We start from the raw sequence: 17,652 nt of genomic DNA, 5'->3' as shown, positions 1-17,652 counted from the left end.
GTATATTTAACATCAAAAGTCTATCCAACCCAAATTTGACATCAATATCAATTTTATTTTTAATTCATGTTAACGGTGAGTCCCTTATTCAATTAACATTTCTACCAAATAAACTTTTGTTTTAACATTTTTTTAATAATTACAATTATTAAAAGCTCTATTTAAATAAGAAAATAAACAATTCGGTTGGAAAAATATAAAAATTGACACATCAACCAACCATTAATTGTAATTTAACTCTTATAACTTAACATTTCAATTAAAGATGGTCTATTAAGGCAAGGCTCATCTAAAATTGTATTAAACAAGTTTATCCAAAGAAAACGGTTTTGAAAAAAAATAAAATAAAAATTATTGATTAGTCAAGGCCCGCCGTCCTTCGAGAACCAGCTATTCGTATATTCCCAGTTTTCCCACGTAACGGTTATTTAACCGTCAAAATCATTCACTCCCCCATTTCTCAACTCCCTCTTCATGATCTCATCTCCCACACCACCACACAAGACAAAACCCTCCCCACTCCCTATCGGAGCTCGGAAACCTCCTACTACTCCGTTCTCCGCCGCACCCCACCCTCACGGCCACCATTATTGTATTAATTTCTCAAAACGCTCTCGCTCGGTCGTCTCCAAGAAAACAGAGAGCAACGACCTTTCTCACACATACCCCGGAAGCGGAGACACCGGCCATGGACCCAGGCTGCGCAACCGATGTCGCCACCGCGCCGGGAGGGGACGGTCAGGTCGGGGTCCAGATCCACCAAAACCGACGGCTTCCCGATTTCCTCCAGAGCGTTAATCTCAAGTACGTGAAATTAGGGTACCATTACTTGATCTCTAATCTCTTAACCCTCTGCTTCATCCCGTTGATTATCGTAACCCTAATCGAAGCCTCCCAAATGGACATTTACGACATTCAACAACTCTGGCTCCACCTCCAGTACAATCTTGTCTCCGTCATCATCTGCTCCGCCGTCCTCGTCTTCGGGTTGACCGTCTACATCATGACCCGACCCAGACCCGTTTACTTGGTCGATTACGCCTGCTACCGGCCGCCCGATCACCTCAAGGCCCCTTACCAGCGCTTCATGGAGCACTCCCGCCTCACCCAGGACTTCGACGACTCGTCGCTAGAGTTCCAGCGCAAGATTCTCGAGCGGTCCGGCCTCGGCGAGGAGACTTATGTCCCGGAGGCGATGCATTACATCCCTCCCCGGCCTTCGATGGCCGCCGCCAGGGATGAGGCGGAGCAGGTGATGTATGGTGCTTTGGACAATCTGTTCGCCAATACCCATGTGAAGCCGAAGGACATTGGGATTCTCGTTGTGAATTGCAGCTTGTTTAATCCGACGCCGTCGCTTTCCGCCATGATTGTTAATAAGTACAAATTGAGGGGTAATATTAGGAGTTTCAATTTGGGGGGAATGGGTTGCAGTGCTGGGGTCATAGCTGTTGATCTTGCTAAGGACTTGTTGCAAATCCATAGGAACACTTATGCGGTTGTTGTTAGCACTGAGAACATTACTCAGAATTGGTATTTTGGGAATAAGAAGTCTATGTTGATACCCAATTGCTTGTTTCGGGTTGGAGGTTCCGCAGTTTTGCTTTCCAACAAGTCCGTGGATAGGAGACGGGCTAAGTACAAGCTTGTTCATGTCGTGAGGACACATCGTGGCGCGGATGATAAAGCTTTTCGTTGTGTTTACCAGGAGCAGGATGATAAGGGGAAGACTGGTGTGTCCTTGTCCAAAGATTTGATGGCAATTGCCGGTGGGGCGCTTAAGACCAACATTACCACTTTGGGACCTATTGTGCTTCCGATAAGCGAGCAGCTTCTTTTCTTTTCTTCAATTGTGGTTAACAAGCTGTTCAAGTCGAATGTCAAGCCTTATATCCCGGATTTCAAGCTGGCGTTTGATCATTTTTGCATACATGCCGGGGGAAGGGCTGTGATTGATGAGCTGGAGAAGAACCTGCAGTTGCTGCCTATACATGTGGAGGCTTCTCGGATGACTCTACACCGGTTTGGGAATACTTCGTCGAGCTCCATTTGGTATGAACTGGCGTATATGGAGGCCAAGGGGAGGATGCGCAAGGGCAACCGTGTCTGGCAGATTGCCTTTGGAAGTGGTTTTAAATGTAACAGTGCGGTCTGGGAGGCGCTTCGGAATGTGAAGCCATCTCGTAATGGTCCTTGGGAAGACTGCATTGACAAGTATCCTGTGAAAGTAGTTTCCTAGCTCAGGAACATTTTTTGGTTAGACTCTCTCCGTTCACGTTTATCTGCCATTACTAGCCTAACCAGTCTATCTTGCATTTTTCACTTCTTGATGTTGTACTTTATTTGGTTTTTGTTGTATTAGATCCTTGATGTTAAACTGTGGTCTTTGGTGCTCGATTATCGCATACGTTTCAGTCATTTGTCCAGGGAAGTTACAATTTGTAGCATTGCGGATTTTTTGTATTGTGAATGCTTCCCATTTGCCATGTTGGATGTATCTCTAATTGTATGTCAACATATAGAGTTTAGTTTTTCGATTTTAGTTATTTCAACTTGTATCAGAATCTCCGTTTTCAATAGTCAATAAAATAAACTCATTCTGATGAACGTTTTGTGCACGGTCGAGTTCTGATTGTGTTGCCGCGTTACACAAAACTCTGCTGATCTTGATCTCTTCGCTTTCGGGCTCACGATGTGGATTGAAGAAACCTCAGCGATAACACACACACAACACATGAACATAACCACTGCTGAATTCGGCCTGCTTTGTATTGAATTACTAGAAGAAAGTAGCACTGCCTTCTGCTTATGAGTGAGGAAATTAATGATCTTCGAAATGCATGTTTCGTACATTTTAGCATTTTACGCACTTCGGACGAGCTTCATACTCACTCTCTGTGCTTATGTGACCTAATTAGGTATTATATTGATATGGTTCACAAAGTTTACTTCCAACTACTAGTGGAAGAGAGTTCATGACAAGAAATTGAGTAGGTTTATTTCAAGTGTTTGTATTATTAGCTTTAAGTATTTTAAGTTATGTCACACAGAGATCCGAAGTTGCACCCTCTCGGCATCTTGTCGATTGGAGGTTTTAAATCTCAGTAGCTAGACCGAATTTTGAAACTACTAAATTTTCATCTACAAAAATTCTAGAATGGAACAAGATTCATGACCGTCGATTCCTCAACCAAGGATTTAATATCTAAGAATCCAAAGACCATAAATTCGATTTCTATTATGAGTCGGTCCATACTAGATAGAAGAGAGTTTCGTAGAGTTAGCTTTTAACTGTTGTTTTACATGTTATGCGTGGTGCAAATCTAGGTTGGTGGCAATTATTGACTAATAGAGCTTTTTATGTCCTTTTTTATCCTGAAAAGTGGGCAATTGCCGCGCATGCTTTTACCTTTTTTTGGTTTTTTGGTCAGGCACGTGCTTTTGTCTAATTCCATCTCTTCAAATACCCTTATTAAATGAATTTCAAACCTTTTTTTTTTAGCTTTTCCAAAATTGAGATAAGGAGACACGGATGCACAGGCTGGAAGGTGTGTGCAGAGGTGGCACGTGCCCTGTCTGTAGATTCATCTCGCTATGGATACAAACATACAGATTTTAGAGTGGTACTTCAATTATTTTTCGTTAATTTTATTTGAATTATTTTGGGCCCCATTATCAATGGCATCCGCTTGTTTTTGCTAGAACTTGCCCATGTTAAGCTCAATCATGTTCGAAAGGAGGCCAATTCCCATCGACTTGCTCGATCTGGGATTACCAAGATTGATGAATTTCAATGGAGGGGGACTGCTCCTAAGCTATTGGCAGAAATTCTTACGGAAGACAATTCTTTATAATTTTGCTTGTTTTCTTCCTTGGTGTGAGGATGGGTAAAGTTAGTTGTTCGTGCGGGATGCTCTTTTTTGATTCAACCGGGTTGAAAGCTCCGGCAAAGTTTTTATCGAGGCATATTTAAGCACACTATCCCCCTCTTTGTACGTTTTATCTTATATCAATAAATATCGTACTTCTCTCAAAAAAGAAAAAAATTAATTCAATAGCTAGAAATAAAGAGGGACATGTGAGAGGTGAAGAATAGCGTGTGAGATTCACCTCCCTTATTTTATCAAGGTCTGTCATCCTCCCAAACATGCCACTGCGACGGTATTTCAAACTACTATGATATTTTCATATATGAAAGCTGAAACACATGACAATAACGTTATTGGTGTGCACTACCATCACCGTGGCATATTCGGTGCAGGTAAGCCCTTGTCATTTCTGCTTATACGTCGTTTATAGTTTAATCAACATTAATACACCTTTATGTCGTTTAACTGTCGTCTTCATATAGTAATCAAATGGAGTTCTCTTTGGACAAAGAGAAGGGATATTTAAATCGTTCTTCACTCCCAATTTCGATTCAAATAGGGAAATTTACGCAAGCTTAACAGATAAAAACCGACAGAAGGACTACATGAACTAGAAACAAGTTGAGGGGCTAAAATATAACTCGTAGATAAGTACAGGGACTTGCTCCAAATTACTCACTAGTTATTCCAAACACAAACTAACAGTAACAGTGGACCCTTGGGCCTAGGCCCATTTACGACGTTAAATGGTCCACGCCTGTTTATGGATTCTCATTCCTAGAGTAAAGCCGGAGTGGCGGTAGCCCTGGCCAATAATCGAGGTGGCGGTATTCCAGACCAATAAATTGCGCCCGCCAAAACCTACTAATGTTCAGTTTAAGACGTGAAATTGAACGATAAATAAACCCTTTACCCGTGCTAGTGAATTCAAAATCTTTACATGGTATGAATATAAAACTGGAAAGGTTTTATGACCGAAGAAAGCTGCTGGCATGGAAGTCATGGAAACCGATCGAGTTCTTACATACACAAAGGACTATACGAGGGCGATGGAAAGTCAATAAAACAGTAAGACAGTTGTGAGTTTATAACTACCTATCGAAAGATACAAACAAGCAATGAATGTGGCAAGAGAACACCAAGTGCTGGCTGAAGAAATTCACGAAAAATGCACGTTTGCACAGTTCCTGTAGGATAATCTCAAAATGGGACTGCAGCTCTGTATCTTCCAGCAGGAGAGAACAAGTAGTATGAAAGAACGGTAAAGAAAACCTTATCTGAAGGACCATTGAATCTCTTCCAGAGTTCTTCCCTTTGTCTCCGGAACCCAAATGGAAACAAATACAACGGCGAAAGCACTCACCAGCATGTAAATGGTGAAGGTTCCTGTTGAAAGTGGAACCAAAGCCATTAGCCCGAAAAATGTAACAGATCAACAAAACTACTCAACAGTACAACGAACGGTAAGAAGGCAAGTGCACAGGTCTCCACATTTCTTTGGGATGTAACCACAGCTTTTTTTAGACATGTTACCAGCTGTAGTGAGGGAGACGGAGAATAAGAGAGAGAGATAAGAGGAGGCATACCTCCACTGCTCCATTCCAGTAGCAAGTTTGCCGTCATCGTGACCACCCAGGACATGAACCAATTGGCAAGTGTTGCTATGCTTCCAGCAAGGCCTTTTATATTAATTGGCAGAATCTGCATTGCCAATTCACAATTTGTTAGATGTTCCAAAAACAATATTCAGCAACAAGTTATAAGAGCAAAACTTCGTGCTCGATGCAAGTCATGAAACACTACACCTGACGTGACTCTATTATTGGCATACCTCAGACATTATAAGCCATGGAATAGCTCCCATACCCAGAGAGAATGAAATTACCATGGCCTGCATGAATAGCGCGCGACAATGGAAATTATGTATAGGAAAAAACGAAGAAGCACTATCCTTTGACTCGTGATATTAAAAAATTTACATACCACAACTCCAACCACTGATATGATGCCCAATATGCTATGAACATTTGAATCAATGTCCACAAGATCCTGCGATCAGGTGGAATTCCTTTTTGAGAATATACACAAAAGAATAACATAGCCATAAGATATTTGTACAAACATGCAAGGTATTACCTTTATGTAGAATGCTATCGCAACAATGAGGAGGAAAATCGTCATTCCAGCAGAAGAGATCTACAATGAAAAGTATAAATTTTCTCCATCTACTCCAAACAGATAATATACAAACGGCTCAATATTGACAAAAGAAAAGAAGAAGTCAAACTCACAAGAAGCAAAAGACGACGGCCTGCTTTGTCTGCCAACCATGTAGTCACCCCAGTCGCTATGACCTAAATGCATCAAGATTCTTGTTATGTTTGCAAATTGAGAATATTGAGTGCGAGAAGAAACAAATTCTGAAGTCATCTTCATGCTTTTACCTGAACAGCACCGAGACCAACTGTGGCTACATTACCTGACGAAATCCCTGTTCAAACACTAAAACTGATAAGAGCCATTGCACATTAAATAAATCTGACTTCCAGTCAGTTTTCCACTACGACATACATGTAATACAGGTATCTATGAGTGTACTATGTACACAATAATAAGGTGGTAGATGCACACACTTCATGTTGGGTCAAAGGAAACAAGTAGCAAATGATATCAAAGTATTCATATGGTTCCGTAGAGCATCCCAACTATATTCTTTCATATAAGTGGGGAAACTTACCCGCAGATTCAAAAATGGTAGTGGAATAGAATAGAACACCATTAATTCCACTTAGTTGTTGAAGAACAAGTAAACCAATTCCAATCTGCAAGGGAACAGTGTGAAAACAGTTAGTTTTTGACATATAGATCACATTTTGGATTAGAGGATACCAAATCAGAGAATCAACTCTTTTGGACTATTACTAATACCATTAGAGGAAGCCAATATCTTCTTTGTTTAAGCTGTGCAAACCGAATTGTTGTTCTTCTGGATGTTGATGCTACAGACCTCTGCCCATTACATATCAGAGAAATTATTTACATAGGTGAATTTCCAAGAGTGATGTGGTCATAGCATAGTTCAAATGACATTATCAGGAAATTATGGCTTTGTACCTTGATTTCACTGACTTCAACCGAAATATCTGTATCAAATCCTCGGAGAACTTGCAGAGAAGCTTCAAAATCCTCTGTCATGCCCATTTTTGCCTGTTAAGGTCAAAACCAAAAAAGACGACCGTGATATCATATTTAGCATTGTAACTGTGATCAAGAGGTTTCTGTGAACTTACCAGCCATCGAGGAGATTCTGGAATGAAAAAGAGCCCAGGTATCAATATCGTACAAGGCAATATTCCTGAAATTTTACCCGGGTATAAATCTTCTGTTAGTAGTGTACTCTTGAATAATTAATTTCCTTCATTAAAGGAAGATAAGAAGTTAAAATTTCACTGAATGTAATTAAAGTTAATAGCATGACTTGTCTTTGCTTATGGCTATAGAGAAGTTGTTATAGAAAACCAAATACCACTCCATGGATGTCAAAGGTTTAACCATGACAGTGCCGAAAAAGTTAATTGGCTTGGGAATGTAAGCGAGGCAATGGAGCCAGGTTTAAAGTGTTCTCTGAAATATCAAATAAGATGTCCTTTATGCAAACGAGTTCCTAATTCTTTCAAGTAAATCGAGTTTAAGAAAATCCTACATCCATGACAGGTAAGAACAAGTGATGTGAACACCACAGTGACTTTTTAAGAAGATTACCCAGAACTGCAAGTATCCTCCATTGAACAAAAAGTCCAAGCACATAAGCCAGCATTATTCCAATCGTTACAGAGAGCTACAGAAGAAGGATTTTAAATAATCTGATTAGAGACAGATGTTAGCAACCACTAACAGCAACTCATGGTAAAAATACGCTACTAAACAAGGCCAACCTGATTGACTGAACCCAAAGCGCCTCTTAAGTTTTGAGGTGCTATCTCAGCTATATATACAGGCACCTAGCAATGATCAAACCAAATCAGTACTCTCACAGTTCCAGACTACACATTTTCGACAACAGAAACACTTGAAACAACTTGAATTTACCGTGTAGGAGATTATTCCCACGCCAAATCCTTCCAACAACCTTCCCATGTAGAGAAAAGAAGAATCCTGCAAAAAGAATGATATCAGACAGCATTTTCCCGGCTGCATTTTTCAGAAGTTATGAAAACTCACTTTGGCAAATGATATGGCAAGCCAACCGATAACATTAGGAATAGCCGCGATCATTAAAGACTGTATTTAACAAAACCCCGGATTAGAATTAATCAAAGCTGCTTAATAAGGAAAAGAACAAGTGACTGAATCCTACCCCTTTGCGTCCAATATACTCAGAAATCTGACCGCTGGCTATAGCTCCAACCATAGCTCCCACATTCGACAAAGAACCGAAAAGCGAATACTGACCCAGATGATAATAAATAGTTAGAACTCAAATTAAATAAGAAAAAAAAAAAAAACCCAATTCGCCAAAACACTGAGATTCAAACCTCTGATACTGTAAGTTTTAGATCCTTGATGATTGCTGATTGGGTCGGAGAAGAATAGCCAGTCTGCAAAACCCAAAACAATGATTCCTAATTCAGCACAAATGAGTACAAAAAAAAAAAAGTACAATTGAGCTCTCTGCAATCAGCTTGCCTAAAACCCAATAGCTCAAGGTTCTCTAATGGCGGAAAACGATTGAAGAAGAAGAGCTGTGCTTACGGTGAAGCCGAATTGGATAGGACCCAGAGCGACAATCATGACACAAGCGACCACAGAAATGGAGCTATCTCGAATCACCTGCGACGAGCCCATCATACTGGATTGCCTGGAACCCATGCGGTACCAACTTCCAGTGTGGAGGAAGGGCTTCCGCATATCGCCCCTCCCCTCTTCACTGTCTTCCCGGAAACTCATTTTTTTTCGCCTTCTCCGATCCGAGAAACAGAAAGTGACAGAGCTTTCTCGCCGCGCGCAGAAAGTGGTCGACGAAATCCCCCCAACGAAAAAAAAACCGGAAAAATAAAATAAAATAAAAAGATGGATATTCCATCATTATTGTGTCCAATCGTCTGTTTATCGCGTTGTGCGACTGCTGTGCTCTACTGTACGACTGCGGTCCTTGCCGTTACCTCCAGTCTCGTGGTATGACTGTACAACCGTGTTCTCCTTCTGCCACGTCTCCGTGTGTGAAACTCTCCCTGCATTGTAGTCTCTGCACGCTTATAACAAAACTTGCAACTTTTCCCTCTATCGCATGTGTGTCAATTTGTTCTTTATTTTATTTTATTTTTATTGAATAAATTTAAATTTGAAACATGTAATTCAAAATTTTCAAAAAAAAATTAAAAAATTAAATAAAAATTAAATAAAGTTAAAAAAAAAATCGAAAATTATTTTTGTTGAATAAATTTAAATTTGGAAGATGTAATTCAAAATTCGCATGTGTGTGAACTTGATATTTGTAGTCGTGGGCCAGTGGTACTATCATTAGACAATATCACTTATTATTGTCCGTCCTTTCAGTATCTCATCAAGTTGCTCATATTTCGCTCACCTTCTGGATTCTTCTACTTCATCAATTATCATTTAACTATTTATTGTGTACCCACCAATTCAAAAACAAACAAAAAACACGTGCTTTTCCACGCTTCTAAATTTATTTACTAATTTCGCCCTAATTCTTTTTGTTTAATCTTAAACTCACAACTTTTAACTTGTTAAAACACGTGGTTATGGACCTTTTGGCCATATATTAACTGACATACGGAGGCTTTTACAATCTGCTCAGCAGTGGAAGGCCAATTTGTGCGACGTGATGCCAATGCAGTGGCTCACAGGTTAGGTCGGCGTGGTCTCACTTTGGCACAGCTAGTTTCTTAGTTTGAAAAACCACCTGATTACAATATTGGGTTACTTACTGAGTTGGATTTGTCAGTTCTAATCATATACCTAAGAGTCCTTAGTTTTAGAGGCACCCTTCATAAGAGTCACAATCAATGTCTTGATCAAAACTTGGAGCTTACAAGTGCCAACTTTCGTATGTTGTTCGAGTAATGTGTTGTACATTTAAAATCGATGAGTCCTATGTAAAATAGATATTTTTTGTTGTTGTTATTTTCACGCCTTCAATGTCTCTTCTAAAGTTCACTATCTTTATCTATTAATTATTTTTTATTTATATAATATTAAGATCGAAAAAAATGAAGAGTATGAAAATCAGTTGTTAATAAATTTACTTGCATGCATGGTGCACGTGGATACCAAACAAAACCGTTCGTGTTGGTCCAATTATACGCAAACGGAGTCATCATGTTTTGGTTAGTGAGATTTTTTCAAATTTCATCTTATTCTTTTTTAGTACCAATATACATAGAGATCAACTTTATAATACGAAGGATCGTTACTGTGACATTTTATGTCAATAATATGATTTTATATAATTAAAAATTATATATACATAACACGACACTATCATTGTGCCAATCAAATATAATGAGTTTTTAACCCCCTTTTCTTTAGTTTTATACCAAGGAGATGATATTTGAGATTAAAACCACCCTCTTTAATTGCACCAGGTTACATGAGAATTACATGTGTAAAACTTTATCCTTTGTGTGGAAATTTTCGTATGACACTCACATCGTTACATAATATTATTAATCTTCACATGTTACGAATTGTATATTTATTTGTTAATATTTACTTATGTCTATAATGTATCAACTCTGTTATTCATTTATATTTTAAATACATCAATTAATAATAAGAAGTTTTGAATGGAAATTGTTTTTGACGTCCGCATTGTTTTTCACGAATAAGATTTGATTTAAATCTCAACCATTTTTTTTTGCCTTTTGCGTTGATATGCAGGAGAGGGGCCGGAAATTTAGTTCTGTTTATGACAAGATCTTTGGGTTTAAGCCTGTTAAATTGTGTTGTTTAAGGCCCAATACACAGTACATTTCCAAAGTTTTGTTTTGATAATGGGCCCTAATTGTCCAAAAGGCAGTCGAGTTCACTCTATAGTATTGTTGTACAACCGATCCATTAATATTTAATAGGCTTAACCGGATTAACAGTTCACTTGGTAATAACGTAGTCGGAAGGTAGTACTTGTCGTAAAAAAGACTTTATATACGAGTCGTATGTGTAAAGAATTAACAAAAATTTGACAGAACATTCACGCTGGGCCTAAACATGACAAACTTAAACTCTTTGACGAAACATTCATGCTAAGCCTAAAACATAACGAACTTCACCATAAAAATTTAAGATCTAAACTTTTATCACATGAGGTATCTCAATCCTTATAGAGCGAAAGAGTTGCCTGGTGATCCCTAAGTTGCAGCACGTCCGGTCGTTAACTCCTCGCGCCGCTGCCGCCGTTTCTAGGACCGACCGACGCCTCACCTGCACAGGTACCTACGTAGTGTAGTGTCGATCGCACATTCAACATAGCGTTCGGACTCATGTGCCTTCCAGAACCAGGGGTCTTCAAGCCTGCTGCGTACGATTAGCCAGCCTTGCGGCGGCAAAAGGATTAGACGTCCTCCCCATGCTACGGTTCCTTACAGTTCAAAAACCGGTGCCGCATTAGGTTAGGGGGCTGGGCGATAATAGCTCCTCCGCATCCCAAAGCGCGCTGCCCTCCTAGGCGCGCAACACTAAGTAATCCAAGCCAACCCACATTACTGACTAACGGTGGATAATCATATTTCTTAGAGGGAAAAAAGATGTTCTTCGGATCCCTTCCTCCTAATCCACAAAATCAGGGAATCCGTGCAATTGAACCAACAGCTGAAGTTATTATAATTTTTAATATGAATCCCTATTTGTAGTCATTAAATCAAATTTCAATGATACAAATTTATTGATTTAATGATTAAAAGGAAGGGATTCGAAGATGATCATTTCCTCTTAGAGATACTAAATACAACTCCATGAACGAGCAAGGTCACTATTAATCGAATTAGGCATGTTTAATAAAATATAATAAAAAGAACAATCAATTTGTACTGCAATTTTGCAAGAGCACAATGATTACTTACGTGCAACACGCGCTCAGAGGAGCGTCGCACACCAAAGCCCTAATTGGATTTCTTTATTTATTAACTTTTTCATTTGGTTAAATTGCAGAAATCCACCTTGTAGCATAGTTATATTTCACTTTTATCCCTGTAGGTTATTTTATTTCATATTTGTCCTCATAGTTTGGTTTCATTTCGACTATTGGTCTAATCCGTTAACTCCAGCGTCTATTTTTATTCACGTATACTTTATGTAGATCAGATTTTGGACCAAGATATCCACCAACCTCTATACGTGGTTGAATATGACTTGGATTTTAATTTGCACAAAACATAGGAAAAGACTTCGTAAATCTAATAAACATATACTATTGATTATTACATTCTATAACTGAAAAACTTATGTTCATGATGCGACCATGCCTTTTGGTTTAGAGAGGGCCTAGATCTTCAAAACACATGTCATCCCCTGAACATTCGAAATTGGGAGATTGTCTTACGCATGATCATTATAACTACGTCGGACGGGGAACACACCACTCATGATCCACCATAACCAATATGTATAAATAAGAAGACAAGATGAAGTTAATGTGTTGGGCTAATGGTGAAAACGGAACTAATCTACAAGGACAAAAGTAAAACAACATAATTATAAGGACGAAAGCAAAAGCTGAGTAAACTACAAGGTTCATTGCTGCAATTTATCCTTATTATTATAGAGATGAACTTTTTGCTTGTCGGAGGAGAAAACGGACGCCACCTGTTGCTTTCTTAAAGGACTCTCGGATTCGCGGTGACAGAGAGAGAGAGAGAGAGAGAGAGGAGAAATAAAAACATAAGAATACAAATCCGACTGAGTTAAGACTTCTGAGTTTCTCGCTTAAACTCGTTCGGAAACTCGTTACAGTCAATTCTTAAACTACATTCCCTTCTCTCTCTACACACAAACACTCCCAATTTTCGACGTCTCCAATTCAATCCTCCGACTGAACCACCGCGCACTCCGCCACCTCCGCTGACACCGACACCGACACCGACGCCGACGCAGCCACCACCCTACGTATTATCAATCAACCCATCCATTGATTTTGAAACACACTGACCACATATGGGCGAGCAAACCCAGGTCCAAACCCAAGCCCAAGACCAGCCCCAGACTCCGACTCCGGCTCAGCCGCCGCCGCAGCATGACTCCATCGACGACACCACAATCGCTCAAGTCGGCCCCACACCCACCGAACTGAGCAATGCTCCGTCCAAGACCTCTTCCCCCCCTTCCAAAATCCCGTTCCGCCCCCGAAAGATCCGGAAGCTCTCGCCCGACACCGCCAACCCCAATTCCTCCCATCAAATCGTAGCCGTATCCGAAACCCCCAAACCCGTCGCCGCCACCAAGGCCTCCAAGATCAAAACCGTCCCGCAGCGCGCCGTTGCGGCGCCCAAAATCGTAGCGCGGCCGCTCTCCTGCGAGGGAGAGATCGAGACGGCGATTCGCTATCTCCGAAACGCCGATCCGCTCCTAGCTCCGTTGATCGACCGCCACCCGCGGCCGACCTTCGACAACTTCCACACACCCTTCCTCGCCCTAACCCGCAGCATTCTCTACCAGCAACTCGCATACAAGGCGGGCACGTCGATCTACACGCGCTTCATCGCGCTGTGCGGCGGCGAGGCCTGCGTGGTACCCGAAATCGTGCTCGCCCAGACGCCACAGCAGCTCCGGCAAATCGGAATTTCGGGCCGGAAAGCGAGTTACCTCCACGACTTGGCGCGGAAGTACCAGAACGGCATTCTGTCGGACTCGGCGATTGTAAATATGGACGACAAGTCGTTGTTCACAATGCTGACGATGGTCAACGGGATCGGGTCTTGGTCTGTGCACATGTTCATGATTAACTCGCTGCACAGGCCCGACGTGCTTCCGATCAACGACCTCGGAATCCGAAAAGGCGTTCAGCTTCTGTACAATCTCGAGGAGTTGCCTCGGCCGTCGCAGATGGAGCAGCTGTGCGAAAAGTGGCGGCCTTACCGGTCGGTAGCGACGATGTATATGTGGAGATTTTCCGAGTCAAATGGGGCTCCTTCCAGTGCAGCCGCTGTGGCAGCCGGTGTTTGTCTGCGATCACAGCAGCAGCAGCCGCAACAGCAGCAGCAGCAGCACTCGCAGCATCCCCAGCAACAGCAGCTTATGGATTCCCTCAGCAGTCTTATTAACATTGGGTATAAATTTTAATCCCTTTCACTTTAATTAATCCCCAAATAAATCCATTTGCTTGATACTTGTGCATAGTGAGTGTATTTTAGGAGTGTTCACTCGAAATGCCGGGTTTTGTACCTATCGGAAGATTACCGAGTTTGCTTGAGAATATTACAATTTACAATTGTTGAAGTTGTGCTTCACTTTCTCTGAACTATGTCGTACTCTGTTGGAGCGTAACACTGCATGTTCGTTGCTGAAGCATGTTTTTTTACATCAACTTTTTATTCCTTGTAATTTTGTGTTCACTCGTAGAGTTTAGCTATTGTTGAAGTTGTGCTTCCCTACTACTTTGTTATACGTTGCCTCTTTTGTTATGTGCTTATAACATTGTCATAACGCAAAGTAAGTGGAACTTCTAAGATTCTATATACTTTCGACACTCATCTCTCATGTTCCCTCCATGGTTTTTGGACTGACAAACTACCTAGAGCTAAGGGCAATTAGTTAACGTTACAACGTGTGTCTGTTTGTTGGCGTAATGGACAAGAGAAAGGAGATTTGGCCACTTCTACCTTTGTTAAAAGAACTGTGTCAACATGTTAATGTGAAATTTACCTTTAGGTCAAATTTACCTTCTTCCACTGAAACACAAGGAGACATGTCCTAGTACATCATGCTAAATGTAAGAAGATAATAAGCACTCTTTCTTTTGGATTTAAATGGCAGACATAGGTTTTATAACATGTAGTGGTGTAAACTGACTACATTGCTTTCTTCTTCTGTTACTGAACTCCCTATGCACCCTCTCTCCTCCATGGGTTCTTGCATCATGTTAAACTAAAGAAATAAATTGGTACTCTTTCATTTGGACCACAACCAGCAACTTTTTCTTTCTACCTCTTCCATGGCAACGCTTGAATTTCACAACTTTAAGTATTTCCATTTCAACCTTTGGCATTTATCCAAACTGCGAAAGTTATTTGGAATTTTTTTGCCATAGAAATCTGTCAGTGTGTGTTCTTCAGTTTTCGTTTCTTTACACCTTAAACCTTTCTTGGTGAGACCCCAAGCATTTCATCTTCTTAGTGTATTAGATCTTTTTCTTCATTAGAACCCTCAAAGAGCATACATAGGTTGTTTCCCAATATATTCACGTCAGCTTAGTTGCTTGGTATTCTTCCCGAGCTAAGAATTATGAAACATGCTTGTACTTTTCTCAGATGTAAATGTGTATAGTAGAACAAGGTAAAGCCATCACTTTTGTCAGCAGGTCTTTTTAATTCTTCTCTGTTGTTGATGTTTTTATGATTTTGACCAAGAAATGGTATTAGTTTTGTGATTCTTCAGTTTTTGTTACTGTTGGTTTGTTGTGAAGAAATTTCTTAGAGACTGAGAACCCTTAAGAGTTTTTTGGGTCGATATAATCTTTGAGGACCATGCACGATAGTAAGAAGTATTGGTCTACCATTGCTTGTGGGTCTTGTTTTATTTATATTCTAGTCTTCCGCGAAAATCTCTTCTTGTTGGCCCTGTATCTGGTTCAGCGGGTGGTAGTGGTAGATTTTCGTGAATCAATATTACATGATGCACCATACATTTGCAGTTTTTCTTGGTTGCTTGTTATTTGATTGCGGTGACCACTGATTTCTGTAATTGTTATTTTGAGTATGAACTCTGGATTGGTTTAGATAGTTCAGTTTTCATTGTATTTAGCTATTTGATGAAAGAAGTGTATATATGTAAGAGTTTTAATTGTTCTCACTTTCTATGGAAGGAATGGTGCATGCATTCATGGTGAACTATCCTTTTCCATGCCATGTGATGCAAGGCCTGTTCCTGGGCACCTTGATCGGGAATGGAATTGAGACGTTTGTCGGTCCATCCGCCATCTTTTCTCAACTCAGCTTGGGCAGTGCAAGAATAGTTCGCATGCGGAAATTTGCTGCTAAAAGCTATGTGACATTCAAGCCCTTCCAAGGATCAGAGTGTGTTGAACCCTATTCTGTAATTATGTTTTGGGATTGAATAAAAACTCTGTGCTCAAGTTTTATTGTCTTCAATTTAGAAAACATCGACTTTAAGTGGGCGACGAGACCTCTTGTAGGACTTGATAGAATGCTATGCTTCACCGACTTTACCCCCGAAGGTTCAGTAGACATAGAAAGCACCCACCACCTGTGGATGTGGTCCGGCGCTCGGTGTGGGCGTGGTTTCAAGATCTGATACCATAATTTGGCCGATTTGGATTTTGCCCTGGTACTTAAAACAGCCCTGTGCATTTTTGTTCACAAGTAAATTTCCAAGGACAAGACTTTAGCTTCCGTAAGGTGTATTTTCTGGATTCGGCTTCTCACTTACCGGTTGATCGCCAACGCCAAGGTACCGGTGCATTCACTATGTTTCAGTTTAATTCCTGCATTCAAAACTTTGAGGATGATGCTAACGATTTTCGGTGACTAGGAGGGATTGCTTTTCTTGCCCGTTTTGACTCTCTTCATGTTTTCCGCCCAAATGAGCCGGAAATTCAAGTAGTGATGATGCCCAAAAGGCCCCAATCCCATGGTTCATTTGGGCTAATATCCCATTAGTTAAAAATTGGGCAGGGTCGCAAGGCTTTTACAAACAAGGTTCTCATCTCTCACGCTCCCTGAAAATACCTATGTTGCTCCCATGTAACCAGAAAATTACCGAATTTCGCGACCCCGACGCCGCCTTGTCATTTTTTTTCCTTTCACCGAGCGTGATGCTCCTTGTGGTGTTTCTATCTGCACTGCAGTTAATGTGTTGGAGAGAGAGAGAGAGAGAGAGAGAGAGAGAGAGAGATGAGCTTCAAAACAATGATGGGAGCTTCAAAACAAAAAGTCAGAAATGGTTGAGCTGTAAGTTAGAAGAATTTAGGAACAAGGAACAAAAGCATGTTGGAAGGTTTGGTTTCGTACCAAGTAAAGCTGTGGCTGACGTGGAAAAAAGTCTCTTGGTCGTTAACTTTGTACCCAACAAGCATCTCGCTTCGTCGACCGGTAGAGGCAAATTTTTTGTATAAATCATAGTTTGAACTCGGTTGTAAGAGGCCGATCGTGCCACTTATAACATCGTTAAAAATATAAGTGGCTCGTGGATCAAATTAAAAGTTAAGAGGGCAAAGTAGATCACGGTCCGTAATGGTCGGGCGGGCCTTGAGCCCGCTGGCAGTGGCGACAGAGTCACCCCCATGTGCGCAGCCCAGAGCCTGATGGCTCGTTTTTCCACGTGTCTCGGCCAACGGTAAAAAAATGAAAAATTTTCTGCTATGCCACGTGGCACAATCTGACTCATCTGATTTAAAAAAATTTAGAAATCAACGGTCAGGACTAATTTAGTGATAAAATTTCGAAAACATTTAAAAAAAAATTCTATAATTACCCAACCAACTTTTTCATTCCACGGAAGATCCATACACTCCAAGGGAAAATAGACTGAGCCACACTGATTTTATCCCCTAAGTTTAATTAATAATGCTTGTTGTAATGGTATGTTTTTA

At 40.7% G+C, this 17,652-nt stretch overlaps 3 protein-coding genes across 5 annotated transcripts; 2 read left to right on the top strand and 1 right to left on the bottom strand.

The window, feature by feature from the left end:
• Positions 1–475: 475 nt before the first annotated feature.
• Positions 476–4,030, top strand: LOC103954810 (3-ketoacyl-CoA synthase 4-like). Of its 3 annotated transcripts, XR_007255959.1 has the most exons (3): positions 476–2,256; positions 3,503–3,623; positions 3,703–4,030. XR_007255959.1 is itself a non-coding variant. In XM_048578010.1 (2 exons), exon 1 carries the CDS (start codon positions 689–691, stop codon positions 2,237–2,239), a length of 1,551 nt encoding a protein of 516 aa, XP_048433967.1. In that variant the 5' UTR covers positions 476–688; the 3' UTR covers positions 2,240–2,256; positions 3,503–4,030. The 3 variants fall into 3 exon arrangements, 2 of the variants coding, with proteins under 2 accessions (XP_048433967.1, XP_009364915.2); XM_048578010.1 differs by having other exon boundaries at positions 3,503–4,030; XM_009366640.3 differs by lacking the exons at positions 3,503–3,623; positions 3,703–4,030 and adding an exon at positions 2,363–2,607.
• A 728-nt stretch (positions 4,031–4,758) lies between these two features.
• LOC103954818 (sugar transporter ERD6-like 6) lies at positions 4,759–8,851 on the bottom strand. Its single transcript, XM_009366650.2, has 18 exons — positions 8,622–8,851; positions 8,405–8,467; positions 8,227–8,316; positions 8,091–8,150; positions 7,959–8,024; positions 7,805–7,870; positions 7,632–7,707; positions 7,160–7,224; positions 6,984–7,076; positions 6,798–6,878; positions 6,607–6,691; positions 6,314–6,360; positions 6,161–6,223; positions 6,006–6,065; positions 5,853–5,918; positions 5,701–5,760; positions 5,456–5,570; positions 4,759–5,255 (listed from the first exon to the last, which is right to left on the bottom strand). The coding sequence occupies exons 1-18, from the start codon at positions 8,814–8,816 to the stop codon at positions 5,143–5,145; spliced, it is 1,464 nt and encodes a 487-aa protein (XP_009364925.1). The 5' UTR covers positions 8,817–8,851; the 3' UTR covers positions 4,759–5,142.
• Positions 8,852–12,960: 4,109 nt separating this feature from the next.
• LOC103929438 (DNA-3-methyladenine glycosylase-like) lies at positions 12,961–16,176 on the top strand. The gene is made up of 2 exons (XM_048577999.1): positions 12,961–14,152; positions 15,907–16,176. The coding sequence occupies exons 1-2, from the start codon at positions 13,041–13,043 to the stop codon at positions 15,995–15,997; spliced, it is 1,203 nt and encodes a 400-aa protein (XP_048433956.1). The 5' UTR covers positions 12,961–13,040; the 3' UTR covers positions 15,998–16,176.
• The last annotated feature ends 1,476 nt before the right edge of the window (positions 16,177–17,652 follow it).

The sequence above is a fragment of a genome, unplaced genomic scaffold (assembly GCF_019419815.1).
Source record: "Pyrus x bretschneideri cultivar Hongxiangsu unplaced genomic scaffold, Pyrus_bretschneideri_v1 Contig1, whole genome shotgun sequence".
In the NCBI taxonomy this organism is placed as follows: domain Eukaryota; kingdom Viridiplantae; phylum Streptophyta; class Magnoliopsida; order Rosales; family Rosaceae; genus Pyrus; species Pyrus x bretschneideri.
The sequence above is the reverse complement of the archived record's forward strand: the minus strand, read 5'-3'. Positions and strand labels throughout refer to the sequence as shown.